Consider the following 13946-nt stretch of genomic DNA (forward strand, 5'->3'; position numbering starts at 1 on the left):
TGACCCTATTATGATGTAATGTCCAATAAAAAATACTAAGTGCTGCTTAGTATCTTGTCTTCACAACATTTTTTCTTCTTTTGTATAAATGACAAGAACTTTTACTATAGAATACTATTAAAATGACACCTGCATCTAAAACCTATCAAATTGGCCTTCGCAAGTTGTACAAGCACTCAGAATATCCTTAACCAGAGTACACATCACATTCTTAATCGCTCCTGAGATATCGTCCATTACAAAATAATTAGAGTCCTATATAAAAGTCTCCAAAGGTCATCCTAAGAATTTGGCTCTTGAGTTCTTCAGGCAATGATTATTACCCCTGCCATATAGGTCTACCCATACCAACAAACTGGAAGGCACATAGCCAATGTTTTCATTTGTCTAATTTACTCTGGCACTAACAGAAGAAACATCAAAGCACAATCATACCTAGTAAAATAGGTGAGAAAAGTACAGATGAGCAAGAAAGATCCCAAGGCAAATTTTCATCAAGAAATTATTAGTTCAGTTGAAAGAAATGAAACTGACTCAAAGGGGAGAAAAAATATCACTAGTGAACAGGAATCACAGTAAGTACCATTTGAAGTGGCAAAGATTAACTTAAACTTATGATATCAGCTGTAGAAATTTGCAAAATAGTTCTAAACGATCTTAACTCAATTAGCAGGAGCTATTCACAGCATCTTAGAGCTCATGGTGGACTAACTTAGCCCTCTCAGTCTACGCTAAGTTCTATGATGCCATGACTATGTTGTTAAGCTAGATCACCTCAAGTCACTTCGGTACCTCTGTAATACACCAGTTAAACATTACAGGCCATGCCTGTTGAACTGATACTATCTAAACTTCACAACACAGCTCCTCATGAGTTCACCAAATGATTCCCATATTTCCTGTGGTTGGGAACATTCAGATACCAGATTGTATATCCTGTATAGGTTCTTTATAACCATGAATTCATGTGTTCTTGTGCGTTTATTTAACAGAGCCTCAGGATAATTTCTCCACAACTGTATTTGAACTGCCAACCTGCATTCAGATCAAATAATACAACAGATCTAAAAGTTTACTTTAAAAAAAACTACAAAGGAATTGTTCATGTTAAATACAGCTGTCTTACAAAAAAACTCTATGTGTAACACTATATTCAGCATGTATATGCCAGCACTTGCATACTGCAGGAATTTAGAGGGTCTACTCATATGAATAATTCTTTACAATTAATTAAAAAATACAAGTAAGGTTCCTAAAATTTGCTCCCATTTAAGCCATCCCAACATAATGGCATAAAGTCTAGTAAAATATTTAAGAACATATATTTACAGATTTGATTTCATTGTAAAATACTTATTAAAATATTTCTTTATGCTGCTAAACAAGATAACATTTAAAAAATAAGTCTATTATACACCAGACTTTTCTTAAAATACATTCTTAGTGTTTAAAAGGAATCAGGTATGGCAACCCTTCCAGCTCTTCTAACAATAAATACCTGCTAAAGCAGAAAGGGATTTTTAAAAATATTTTATGACGGTATAAACATTAATAAATTCAAACCACATCAAGCTGATATTTTTAGTTTTGCTATACTTCACTGAAATGTATTAATGCAGAAAGTATACACAATATAAAATTAAAGGGGCAAACAGAATGCTTACTTTCTCTAAATGCTTTACAGTAGCCAAGGAATGACAACAAAAAGAACAGGGCACACAGTAGGTCTGCTCTGCCAACAATCCCAGCAACCTTTAAAAAAAAAAAAAAAAAAAAGTTTAAGATGACCAGATTTCATTCTTAGAAAACCTGAAATGAAGGTACACACACATATACAAAATGAAAGGTATAAAAGAATATCACTGCATCACTTTTTTTTTTTGAGCCTGGTTTACTGGGTTAACGATGCCCAGTTTTCTAATCCACATCCTCATTTTGATTTGGTATTGCTTGGTACCAACTAGGTAAATGATTTGGCTTTCGTTTATGAAAAATGGCTGTTTTAAGACAGGAAGAAGGACCTCACTGAATAAAATGTAGACTCTGCCTGATTCCCTCTGTTTTTTGGATCAGGCTGCCTTTCAGTAGAACTCTTAGCAAACATCCAACAAAACTGGCAGCTCTGCTGAAATGCAAATCAAATCTGTCCACTTTCAGAAGACAAGCCAGCCTTCAAATTGCAGTCTGGACACTCAGAATGGACAAACAGTTCCCAGCCTGCAGAATCAGGAAAAAAAATAACCCCCCTCTGGCAGTTTTCCGTGTTTTATTAATTGACTGCATTAGAGCTACCTCCAAATGTATCTTGTAACAGAAGCTGTACTAACTCAAAAGTGAGAAGCGCATTCTAGGACCTCTGTACTCCAGATCTGTGCCAACCTATTGAAATCAAGAGCATGTTCAGGACCATCAACAAGCTTCGGTTCAAGCCCTTAAACTGTATCTACAATAACTTGCTGAGACACAGCATGACATATTTTTGGACCTTCATTCCTCAGTTACACAAGTATCAGGATACATAATGATTTATTTTTTGTGGAAATCATGACACGGGGGTTGGCAGGGGACTGTATAGGCCTTGATATTGGGACCTCACTAGAACGTACAACCAGAGCAAGGATCATGGGAACAGCCTTTCCTTTTCAGTCTAGCTCTGCTTCCTGGAGTGCTGGCTTCCATGTTTCCAGAGAAGATGTACACAGAAGCCTTTCTGAAGCAGGGCAGAACAGCTACAGGTTGTTTTTTTTTTAAATCCACTTTTTGAGGTGATGTTTCAAAAGCAGAAACTTTGGTTCCTGTATAGTACACCAGTTGTCCCATTGTGTGAACAGAAAGAGGAAAGTAAAAAGATAAATTGTATCTTTGTTTTGTTTATAGGCACCTGCTAACCCTCTCTTAGGAAAAGGGTATTTTTCTGTGTCAGTCTGACGTGATGGAGCAACTATTTCTAAATAACATCAGAGAGAGAAAGGGAAGCGCAGAGGCATGAGAGTAGGACTGAATCCATTGAAAAGACTCTCTCCCACTTTACCCTCGGCTTCACTTGAGCACCATAAAAGGAAAAAACTGTTTGATTCTTGAAACGTCTCGATTTATCCAAAGCCATGCATCTAACTTCCCTGCTTCTTTTTCTATCTTATAGAGGAACTATGAGAATTAACTTCAGTAGTTTGGATAGGTGAAAATAACGATGTGCCAGTCTGTTTCAGAAGCTGCTCTCAGCTAATGAGATAAAAGTAAAGGTGAACTGATGCAATTTTGAAAATAAATAGCAACTTGTTACAACAAAGAGATTAAGAGGCTAATAACACATATGGCCTCAGGTGACTCCAACAGTACAATGTTATCTCTAATGCAGGATCAGGCCTATAGTCTCTGGTAACAAGGTAAACAAAAAAATACAGTATTTAAATTAGTATCAGGTATATTCTTATGACCATCTCATTTAGTATTTCATCACTCAGGTGTTATAAAGAATAAACATTTTTTAGAAGAGAGAATTACACCACAAGAGTGTTTACTTGTAGGTAGAAAACTGATAATGACAGATGTTTTTCTAACATAGGTACTGAAATCAGTAAACCTTTCAAGATCTGTTTTACATGACAGTTTGTTTTGTGCTGTATATACCAAGATCCAAAGCAGGAAACAGACAGATTCTTCATAATTTTATGTCAAAATATGTCATCCACTCTCAAAACCAAGATGTCATGATACTTAAAATTCACCGCTTTAAAATCATGAGGAACGCTTTGAAGAGATGCTACCTGACACACACACGTGCTGGAACAGCAGCAGTATAATGACTGCTTCAGTGCAGCAAGATTCATTATTCATTGTGGAAATGATTAGAGGCCTTTGTTCACTCCTGGATCTTAGAAGAGACAGAGTATGCAAGCATGTTACTTTTTTCCTCTTCCAATGTTTGCCCAAACAAGTCTTCAAACCTCACATATGGAAGCAGACCCCATCACTTCTAATTTATTTGACATGACCAAGGTCTTACTAACATTTGCCTGCTGATTTAAATATATTTTAGGAGTCAAATGGAATGAAAAATAAAATTATGGATATTGATAAAGGAGTCAATAGTAGGTCTGTTACAAAGTTGAGACTTAAGTGAGATTATCTCTTTAAACATCAGAACATCAAAAGCACTAAAGACTTGTTTTATTTCACTCTGACATCTAGAACTCATTTTGGAGAAGAAATACAAGGGGCCCCAGTAACACTAGCACAATGTCCTCTCAGAAAGAAGTTATTCTGCAGGCGAGCAAACACCAGAGAATGACTGGCAGGATGTTTTAGCCACATTGACAAAAAAGGTGCCAAATTACTAGTACATAACTTTGCACCATTTCTCGATTCCCAATATATGAAGGGTTCCAAGTCAGCTGAGAGGCATAGTTTTCCATAACCTCTTCCCCATCAATCATGTGCAAAGCAAATGAAAAAAGCCAAAACCATGGCACATTGTGAATAAATAAAAAAATCAGTGCCACATATATAGAACAAAGTGCACTGAGGATTCAGTTTTCATTACTAGCACAAACATCAAAGTTAAAGTTAGTACTTTTCCAGTAGCTCAGTCCTTCCAAACTCCTAAAAAAGAAAAAAAAAAAAAAAAAAAGGATTCCTGCATTGTGATTATTTTATATTTCATTTATTCAGTATTACAAGATCAAGCAACTGGGGACCACATCCAGCAAGCCTACTGGCGTGAAGCCAGAAGTTTTTCTTAGGTATGAATGCAAAAGAACTTTCTAAGAAAACCATCTCCTCTTCACTAGAATTTCCACATAAGGACTTTGATCTTTGGTCAGGTATTTTAATTGGTTGCTATACATGTGCCATGTTTCTATTCTCTATCTTTACATGTACAAATTCCAGACACTGTTTCGCTTTTGTCTGCACTATTAAAGGGCCCACTACTATAAAATCTGTGTTCCCCATTGTCCCAGTTTTACTAGGATAGAGTTATCTTTCTTCTTCTTAGCTAGAATAGCTGTGCTTTAGTTCCAGTGTGGGATTTGTTATGAGATGAATGTTGATAAAGTACCAATGTTATTAGTTGCTGCTGGAGCTCAAGGCCACCGTGTTTGGCTGGTTCACAGCTGCACCAGGACTGGGAGGGAGAAGCGCAGTGAATAGTAAAACCCAAACTGTCATTTGGATGTGCCAGTGAGATATTCCAGATCATGTCACGTCATGTCAGTATATTGACCAGGGTTGACTGGAAATCGGGGGTATTCTCTCGGGGATCGCTTGGGCTCACTCTCCCGGGGTTTCATTTTCGGGACTGTCTCAGCTCCGGGATCACTGGCTGGCACAGGCTGGGCATCAGTCAGTGGGTGGTGAGCAATTGCACTGTGTATCACTCATTTGTACATTCTGTTATCACTGTTGTTATTATCATTTTATTTTAATTAGTAAATAGTTTTTATCTCAACCTGTGAGTCTCCTTGCCCTTTTCCTTTCAATTCTCTCCCCTACCCCTTGGAGGGTGGGGGGGTGGGGAGAGTGAGAGAGCAGGCTGTGTTTGACTGCAAGCCAGAAGGATGAAACCACCACACCCATGTTCATAATTACAGACTGTGATTAAAAAACCCAAAACCTTTTAATCTTCTCCTTCATATTAAAAATATAAACCCATGGAGTTCAATCTCTCATGACACAGGATGATTTCCAGTCCTTTAATCATTTTCATGGCTCTTCTGTGCCCTCTCCATTTTTCCCAGTGTCCTCCTTGCAGCATGGATTCAAAACTGGATGTAGTACTCTAATACAGTCACATAAAGAGTTCATATAAAGCCCCTATCCCAATCTTCTATCTACGTGGTTCTTTTAATCAAAGCAAATGGAAATTAAAAGTGGTTATGCATTTGCAGTTTATCTTACATTCTCCTTGGCTACTCATGAGCTAATATTTCTAGTAATGAATTCTTAATCCAGCAATTAGGGAAACTCTGTAGTTTATGGCTATCCTTCTTTAGTTATTGTACTTAAATGATTTAATTTATCTTCCTTAATAAGGTCCAGCCCTGTGGAATTACAAGCTTTTGGACATACTAACCATAATATTTGATTGTTCCTATAAGACATGTGCCAAGAGAAGCGTTAAGTACATATAAAAGCAATATGTAGAGTATAAGGCTATGTCAATTTATTAGTAATGATGGTCAAGAACTTCGAAGATATAAATCATTGGAGCTAATTATTCAGTACTTACACATTCAGTGTGCACTGGATGTACAGCAAACAGCAAAGCAGCTAGAAGAGATGTCTTTGGAGCCAGGTTTAGCCTTCTTCCTTTATTACTGAACTGCAGTCCACCCAATAATATCGAGAACACATCAACCATCAACACTGAGATAGTACAATGCAGTATTATATTGATGACATGGAAACCAATTGGGTAGAAGCCTCCAGCAAAAAGGTAATTAATTCTATATAGAAACAAAAATATTAAGGCTAGGAATTACATCAAGGGTTAGATAGACACAAACAGAAAACCCTATAGCTAGATTATATTAGACACACACAGGAAAAAAAAAAAAGGCTGGAAAATACCAGCAAACCCCAGCACGCATAGAATTACCACACAGCCACCACAGTTGGCTAGAAACAATATCCTGATCTTTACTCAAAGGTATTCATATGGGATACCACATTCAGCATAATATCTATCCTCTCCAAAGACATATGTTAATGCTATTATGTTAATCATACCCATGGTTACTTCGAACTGGCTTTTGGTCAGCCACATAGCTTCAATGCTGCAACACAGGAGTGTCCTGCAGATAAACAACCCAGCTTACTGGTGGGGGGGGGGGGATACCCTTAGGATTAAGAGAAAGTATGTCCAAAACCAATATAATTAAATTATTTTAATTAAATCCATACAGTGAGGAAACTAATATGCACTGAGACTATGATTTCCACTGACATTTTAGCTGGAAAAATGTCCTAGCATTTGGACTGATGATATGGAAACCATGTGGGTACAATCAGTGTCAATCCAGAGAGCAGTCAGCACATCTTAGTAACTAATTTGTGAGTCTGGTTAGAGAGAGGTTTCATGCAAGTATTAGAATCAGAAGGAGGTGTAAGTGAAAATTCAGTCTAAAATCTTATTCAAGATAGGAACTCTGTGGTAAAATGGAGAGGGAGAAGAAAAAGGAGAAGTATCTTCTTATTCTCTGTATACTTTTATCAGTTGGTGAGATATACAGAAACTCAAGTTTGGATAGGGGATTTTATATAGTTCATTTGGTCAGTCTGCATCTGGCTTAAGTGAAATCTATTAAAAAACTCTAACCTATTATATAAGTGATACACATAAAAGTTGGAGCTTAGGGAAATTAAGAAAATCAATTTCTTACTTGTGAAAATAGCATTTTATGGACCACCTCCACATGCTCATCTATATTTTCAGATATAGTAATGACTGTATCCCAGTTCACTCTTTAAACTAACCAGGATGTTACTAGAGACGAAATGTACCACAGAGACCTTGAAAAGAAAGGAAATCACGTGCTGTGTAATGCACTGAAAGCTTTAATAGGTTTAAGACTCTGACATATTCTATTCAGTTGCACATTTTCCTTGATGAAAATGTGAAGAAAGTCCAACAGACAGTGAAACACACAGCACTAAGTACTTAAAACACTGACACTGCACTCAAGAATCAAAGTTTTTGCTTGAATACAAGGACTAAGAGTGGGAGTACTTCTTCTGCAATCACTTCGTTCCTGGCTTAGACCAGACACAACTGCAGAACCAGTGCCAGGTTCCCATCCACAACACTGAGTTGCACGGGGTGGGGTGGGAAATAAAGAAACTTAAGACTGAGTCCTCAAAGATTCTCTGCATTACTGTGCCCAATTTCTACATGGTCTACTGCTTGCTCAAATCTTTGTGCAAAAAATATGAGCTAAGCATCCACAGAAGTAATCCTCATAAACTTTAAGTTATTTGAGAAAACCAGCAAGTTGTATATAGAGGCAGACATCTCTCTCTAGGATTCTATCTCTCACTAGGATAGACATAAACACTTCAAGTTAGAATATCAGGGGGAGAAGAGGTAGGAAAACTATTCAGTGACCTAGTGGCAAAAAGCCACAGAAGACTGGTGCTATTTATAACAAATCATCTGACAGAGGTCACCAGGAAAGCAGAGAACAGAAACTACAATAGCAGTATAAGTAGTAGCATAGCCAAGTGAACAGAATGTACACCTCCTAGTTCTTTGATGGTAGGACCTATATACTGAACCATACTGCCCCTAGTACCAAGGTATATGAGAGCATAAGATGCAATCTCTGAAAGGTACATTGAAATACAGAATGTCAAAATAACGTATGCCTTGGGAAAGAAACAAACTGAAAATTAAAACTCAGTTTCAGATTAAGGTAGTGAACAGGAAATTCATATTCAGGAAAGGTATCCAAATACCCTCCAGATACTTCGTCTCTCTCCTTTTCTGTTGCCTCCTCCCTACAATCAATTGAGCCAATATATGTTAAAAAAATTCAGACCTCGAGCAAAAAGACAAGTCTCACCTGAAAGTTAGGACAGTTAGTGGTCGATATGACTTATGACTGGTATTGCTGCTGAGTTTGCTACCCCAAAAGTCATGATGCCACAGGTCACCAAGTGGGGTTTCTGCCCTGAGGTCCTGAAAGGAAACATAATAAATTATCAGATTCTTAACACTTCTGTTTTGTTCAAAGCAGCTAAAACACAAACAAGTTCTAACTAATACAAGCTCATGCTAACATGGAAGCAGCAGGTGTTTTGTTGGCTCGCTACTGACATTTGCCAAGGTACCCAGGTTCGCAATAAAGGTCACTTCTTGGATGGCTGGCATCATAAAGGCCAAAATGCTTGTGTTCTCTAAGTAGGCATCACTATATGATATTTAGTAGAGCTATGTGTATTCAGATAATCTGGTCAACAGCTGAGATATGAAACACATTAAAAAACTCTTTACCTCATAGTTTTGTAAAAAGCCTTTGATTTTAGGTCTAGGTTATCTGATGAAGGAGGGCAACTACAAACTGCTGCAAATATCTATTTTTCTACCAGTGTCAATAGCACAACTACCAATAAAAGCACGAAAGCAAGGACACAATGAGATAGCAAACAACAATTAGCTCTTTTTGAAACCTTACTTCGCAAAGGACACTATTCAAATAGTGCTTTTTAAAAATTCTTAATACATGAAAGCAAGAATCAAAATCTCTATATGCTGCTCTAAAAGATTAATAGCAGAAGACAGAAAAGTAATGAATTATTTTAATTTGGTGTGGGGTAGGGGACTATAAAAAAACCAAAAACAAAACACTGCAAAGGAAAAGTCTAATCTTTCTTTTTATCCTAAAGCCATGCTGATATGAAAAAAATCCAAGCAACCTAGACTACTGAATGGAAAATATAAACTTTGGAGAAAGAAAAATAAAGACCTTGGTAGCAACCACCTCAGTTTTCTGTGAGGACGAGCTGAAGCTCAAATGAACGTATTCATCTCTATTTGCCCCTCTTCTCCTGTCTCCCTGAAGCAATTAAATACAATTTATGCTATAGCATATGTGCAGGTTAAATACACTTAAGACAGAACCCAAGAACAAAATTGTACCAGCAAATGAAAAGCTTTTGTACAAGTGCTGGCATTACACCTGCCATCAACCACAAGTTACTCCACTCCCACCTTCTCCCCCGAAACTGCTCGAGACCAGCAAACCAAAGCAGATTAACAAGCCAGTATAAACACAAGTAAGCAGACAAACCAGACCATGAAAGGTCTTACAAAGCCTGGTGTCTTATGTCTTATTCCTCCTACATCTCCATCTATTTACAAGATTCCCACATTACAATACCCTTTGTTCACTAACTCCAGTTCCTTTCAAATGCTGCTACCATTTCACTGGCTTCCATGGTATCTCGAGCACCTCCTGTGGTCTCCAGTACCTTCCATCTCACCCATAGCTAGCACTTTCGGCCTGCCAGCAAAACAAGAGAGAACATATACCACTGCTAGTCCCAAGCTACAGCCAAATGTCTGGGCCATGCTGAGTGGCTGCTGCTACACCAAACTTAAAATAGCTGAATTTTTCTTGCTTCTCTCTTAACACAGTCTGACTTTCATCCGTCCAAAAATCCAGGAAGAGATTTATTTCTATCACTTGATCAAATTTGGTCAGTATTAGACAACCAGTTAAAAAAAAAAAAAAATAGGAGGGGGAAGTAGGCTAAAAATCCTAGCACACTGTCAAAGGAAGTGAAGCCTTCTCTAATAGGTTACTAATCAAAACGCAAAAAAGAGAGCAGGGCTAACACTGTGGTCTTTGAAAAGTCCTATACTGCAGCTGTCAATTAAGGCATTCTCAGGGGAAATCTTAAGAAATCAAGACTCACAGGGGATCCTATTTGGGTTTAAGATTAATCAAGGTTAGAAAGTTCTTCACTCCCTCATGGATGTTTCTATTGCCAAGTAACAGCCACAAATTTCTTTCTTCTGTCATGAGAGCAATTTTGGCCTTAGGCACCTAAATTCCTGTTCCATTCCTCACTGGTATGCACAGACCCTAAAGGTCATAATTTGACTCTCAGAGCAGGAGTGCACTCAATCAGCAGCCTGTTTAATCAATATAGCCTGCTTTTCCAGGGGCAAGTTGGGACTGGGTTGTACACCAACACCTACTGAAGTCTTTGTACCCTGCAGGGGACAACTGCTAGTAGGCGTTGTGGCACTCCGACTGTTTTTCCAGCCAACAGCACTGCTCCTTATGTACACTTGCCAAAGAAAGGGACTACGAAAGAGAGACATTTTTTTAGTATTAAAATTTTAAAAGTATGTCTTCTATGTCACAGATGGTCTTCAAGAACTTGAGATGGGAAATATATTCGAGATATGCAAGGCTAGATTTCCCTTTCTGCTAGAATCAGCCTTCTTTTGTCTTCTGTAGGAAGAATGCAGGAGAAGCCGAATACATGGAATTACTTAGTGATTAGATTACACTTTCATGTGACCTAAAAATCTTCAGTCATGTATCTTGCTCTTGTATCCAAGTTCTGTGAGAAAAAGTTTCTAATAATTCTCTTACTTGGTGGACTTACCCTAAAATAGGAATGGTTTGCTCTAAGAGAGACACAGCTGTTTAAAAGGTACATATGATTTTCTCTTTAAGAACTGAAAGTAGATATCAAAGAATCTCTAAATATTTGATTAGCAGCAGCTTACAGACAGCAGAGTTCAATACTTGAAGAAAGGTCAGCTTTCTATAGAAAGGCTTATGGAAAACGACCCATTGTGTCTGAAGCTCCTCCTAATCTGACTGTTTGTCTTGCCAAGCTAGAAAATAAACACAGACAAAAGTCACTATTGTGTACCAGTTAAAAATGCTGCTTAAAATGACAAGAAAGCATGTGGAAAACAGCCCTGAGCCTAAATAAAATCTAATAACAGAATGTTCCATGATATAGTAGGTATGGGGTCAACTAACTGTACCTCTCACTAAAAAAAAAAAAAAAAGATTGGGGGGGGGGGGGGAGCCAGTAAATTAACAAAAAGGTCACTGTGTGGTATCCAAGAAAACAGTAGTATAGTAACACTCAGTAAATCTACAAAATTACTTAACCTGCTGTCTCTCCTATTGAATAGGAATAAAATATGCTATACCTTGTTCAATAAACTGTGCCTTTGCTAGATGTTCTCCCTCCCCATTAAACTGGTGAACTCATTGTCTCTGTATTTTTCTTGCAGATTTTGTATTTCCATATATTCATATGACCCCTGTGTTAAAATTATACTGTCACAAAAATCTCATTTTATTCCCAGTTTTTCAAACATACAGACAAGGTATGAATCTATATAAGCAGTTGGTTGAATTTCTCAGCATTGTCAACAGCTATAATCCTGGTGCAGGTTGTTGTGTTGCACAGATAAACTGAAACATTTTAAAAGTAAAGACTGAAAGAAGTGGAGAAAGATTACAAGTTTGGAAATTGCACATGTACAAAACAATCTGCCTTTTTCCAACATCAGTCTTTTGTTCATTCTTTCAGGAAGTTAAAATTATTATACTTGTGCCCCAAATAAAACTTTGCAGAATTAAACATTGCCAGAAACTGTGTAATTTGAAATATAATGCTTCTTAAAAAAAAAAAAAAAACAACAAAACAAACCACAACACTGTAGGTCCTTAATTTGTCTATAGTATTCTCTTAGAAGCTTTGAGATTTATTTCCAATGTGGTGGATGTATTTTCCTCCCATACATTTCTAACTCAAGGTATAATGACTTACACAAGCATAACACAAATTTATCTGAGGAAACAGTAATTCTGTGGGATTTTAAAAGGCACATTGTGATCAAGTTGTCTCTAAATCTTGTGAAAGACAAAAAAAGTGACTTGTGTTCTTCTAGTAGCATGAGTCTCTAGATTATCTTCCCTGTATCCCCATGGCTTCAGGAAAACAGAGGGTGATTCTTTTTACTCCGTGTTTCTCTTTCCAAACATTTAACAAGTACCTTCCAGAACAGCATGAGAGCTGCTGAGTAACACCAAGACCGACCCTTGAGCACACACTCACTAACTGCTACATGAGGTTCTATGAAGTGTCTCAGCAACTGAAGACGCTCAACTCCTCCAAGTCAGAAGAATCTCAGCTAGAGGTTTGTTCGAGTCACATGTTAATCTCTAAGTATTTCAAGGATTGTTAATTGCATGTAGTTTTAAAATAGATCACAAGAATATTCTGCCTCTCTCAAAAAAAAAATACTGTTGTCACAGGAACATTAAGTGGGGAAGGAGCACAGGAAAAGGCAGCTTTCCTTGCTTCCATAACATTTTCAGAGATATAAACCACAGCTGGACAAACCCTGCACCCTACAATTGCATAGTGATTCACTATGTATCTTGCAACCAGAGTAAGTTTATTCTTTGGGCTTATTCATAATGATAATGAAAAAAATCTCCTGTTAAAATCAACATAATCCGAATCAGATAATGCTTTCTTAGATGACAAGCAAAGTCCATTTGGTATTGCAAAAAGATCCCTTCCCCTTGATCAGCATCAACACTTGTTAAGCAGAGCATCTCACTTGCAAAAGAATGAAAGGAAACACATTCTGAGGAAAAAAAAAAAAGAGCTGTTGAATTCATTCATTATTTTGTATATGCACAAGAACCCAAACCATGTTATTCAAATAGCTTTAGGAATAAGATTTGGTTAAGCATACTCATGCTTCTAGCTTTTCCGCAGACTACTGCTGTACAGATTGTTTCTCAACCTTAAATAAGGCTTACTTAAAAAAAAACCCAACACAACATAATAAAACACAACAGAAAAATGAAGTTCAAAAAAAGGAATATCAGAAGGAAGCTCTTTACTAGGATGAATATTTCGGGCCTAATTAGATCAACTGTTGTTATTTAATTTTGTATTACCATTTATGTCAAAGGGGGTGGGGGGAAAGAAGAAAGACAAACCTTATTATTGATGATGGCTTCAGAATCATCAAAGACAAAATCTCCATCATAGCTGTTAGCAAAACAGAGGAAGGAAATTAATGCCACAGCCATTTTAGCCCAGTATGATGGAAGGAGGAACCATGATATGTCATGGTCCAGATTAGGTTCTGTTTGTGCCATTCTGTGAAATGCTTGTTCCAAGTTGGGAGCTTCAGCATTATGTTGGTTGCAAATCTGAAAGAAATGTATACAAATGCACAGTTATAGTTGCATTTCACTAAAAATGAACTTAAAAATGGAGAGTTGGGTTGGGAGAGGAGAATGAAGTTTCATACAACCTAAGATGTTTCTCTCTGTGCGTTTCATAATTACTGGAACATATGTAAACATAATTTTTTACTTCAAATGTAGAAGAAAGGCAGTTTTTCATGGTCAGAGCACAGAGATAAAGCCAAGAACCTCTTAGATTCT

At 37.3% G+C, this 13946-nt stretch overlaps 1 protein-coding gene across 1 annotated transcript; it reads right to left on the reverse strand.

The window, feature by feature from the left end:
- Positions 1-1653: 1653 nt before the first annotated feature.
- LOC104527233 (protein O-mannosyl-transferase TMTC4-like) lies at positions 1654-13709 on the reverse strand (the record flags this gene model as incomplete). The annotated part of the gene is made up of 4 exons (XM_010170899.2): positions 1654-1752; positions 6230-6446; positions 8562-8677; positions 13494-13709. Coding segments are annotated over 4 exons (648 nt in total), but the record flags the coding sequence as incomplete, so codon positions are not given.
- Between the last annotated feature and the right edge of the window lie 237 nt (positions 13710-13946).

This window comes from Antrostomus carolinensis, unplaced genomic scaffold, assembly GCF_000700745.2.
Source record: "Antrostomus carolinensis isolate BGI_N321 unplaced genomic scaffold, ASM70074v2 scaffold24156, whole genome shotgun sequence".
NCBI classification, from domain to species: Eukaryota; Metazoa; Chordata; class Aves; order Caprimulgiformes; family Caprimulgidae; genus Antrostomus; species Antrostomus carolinensis.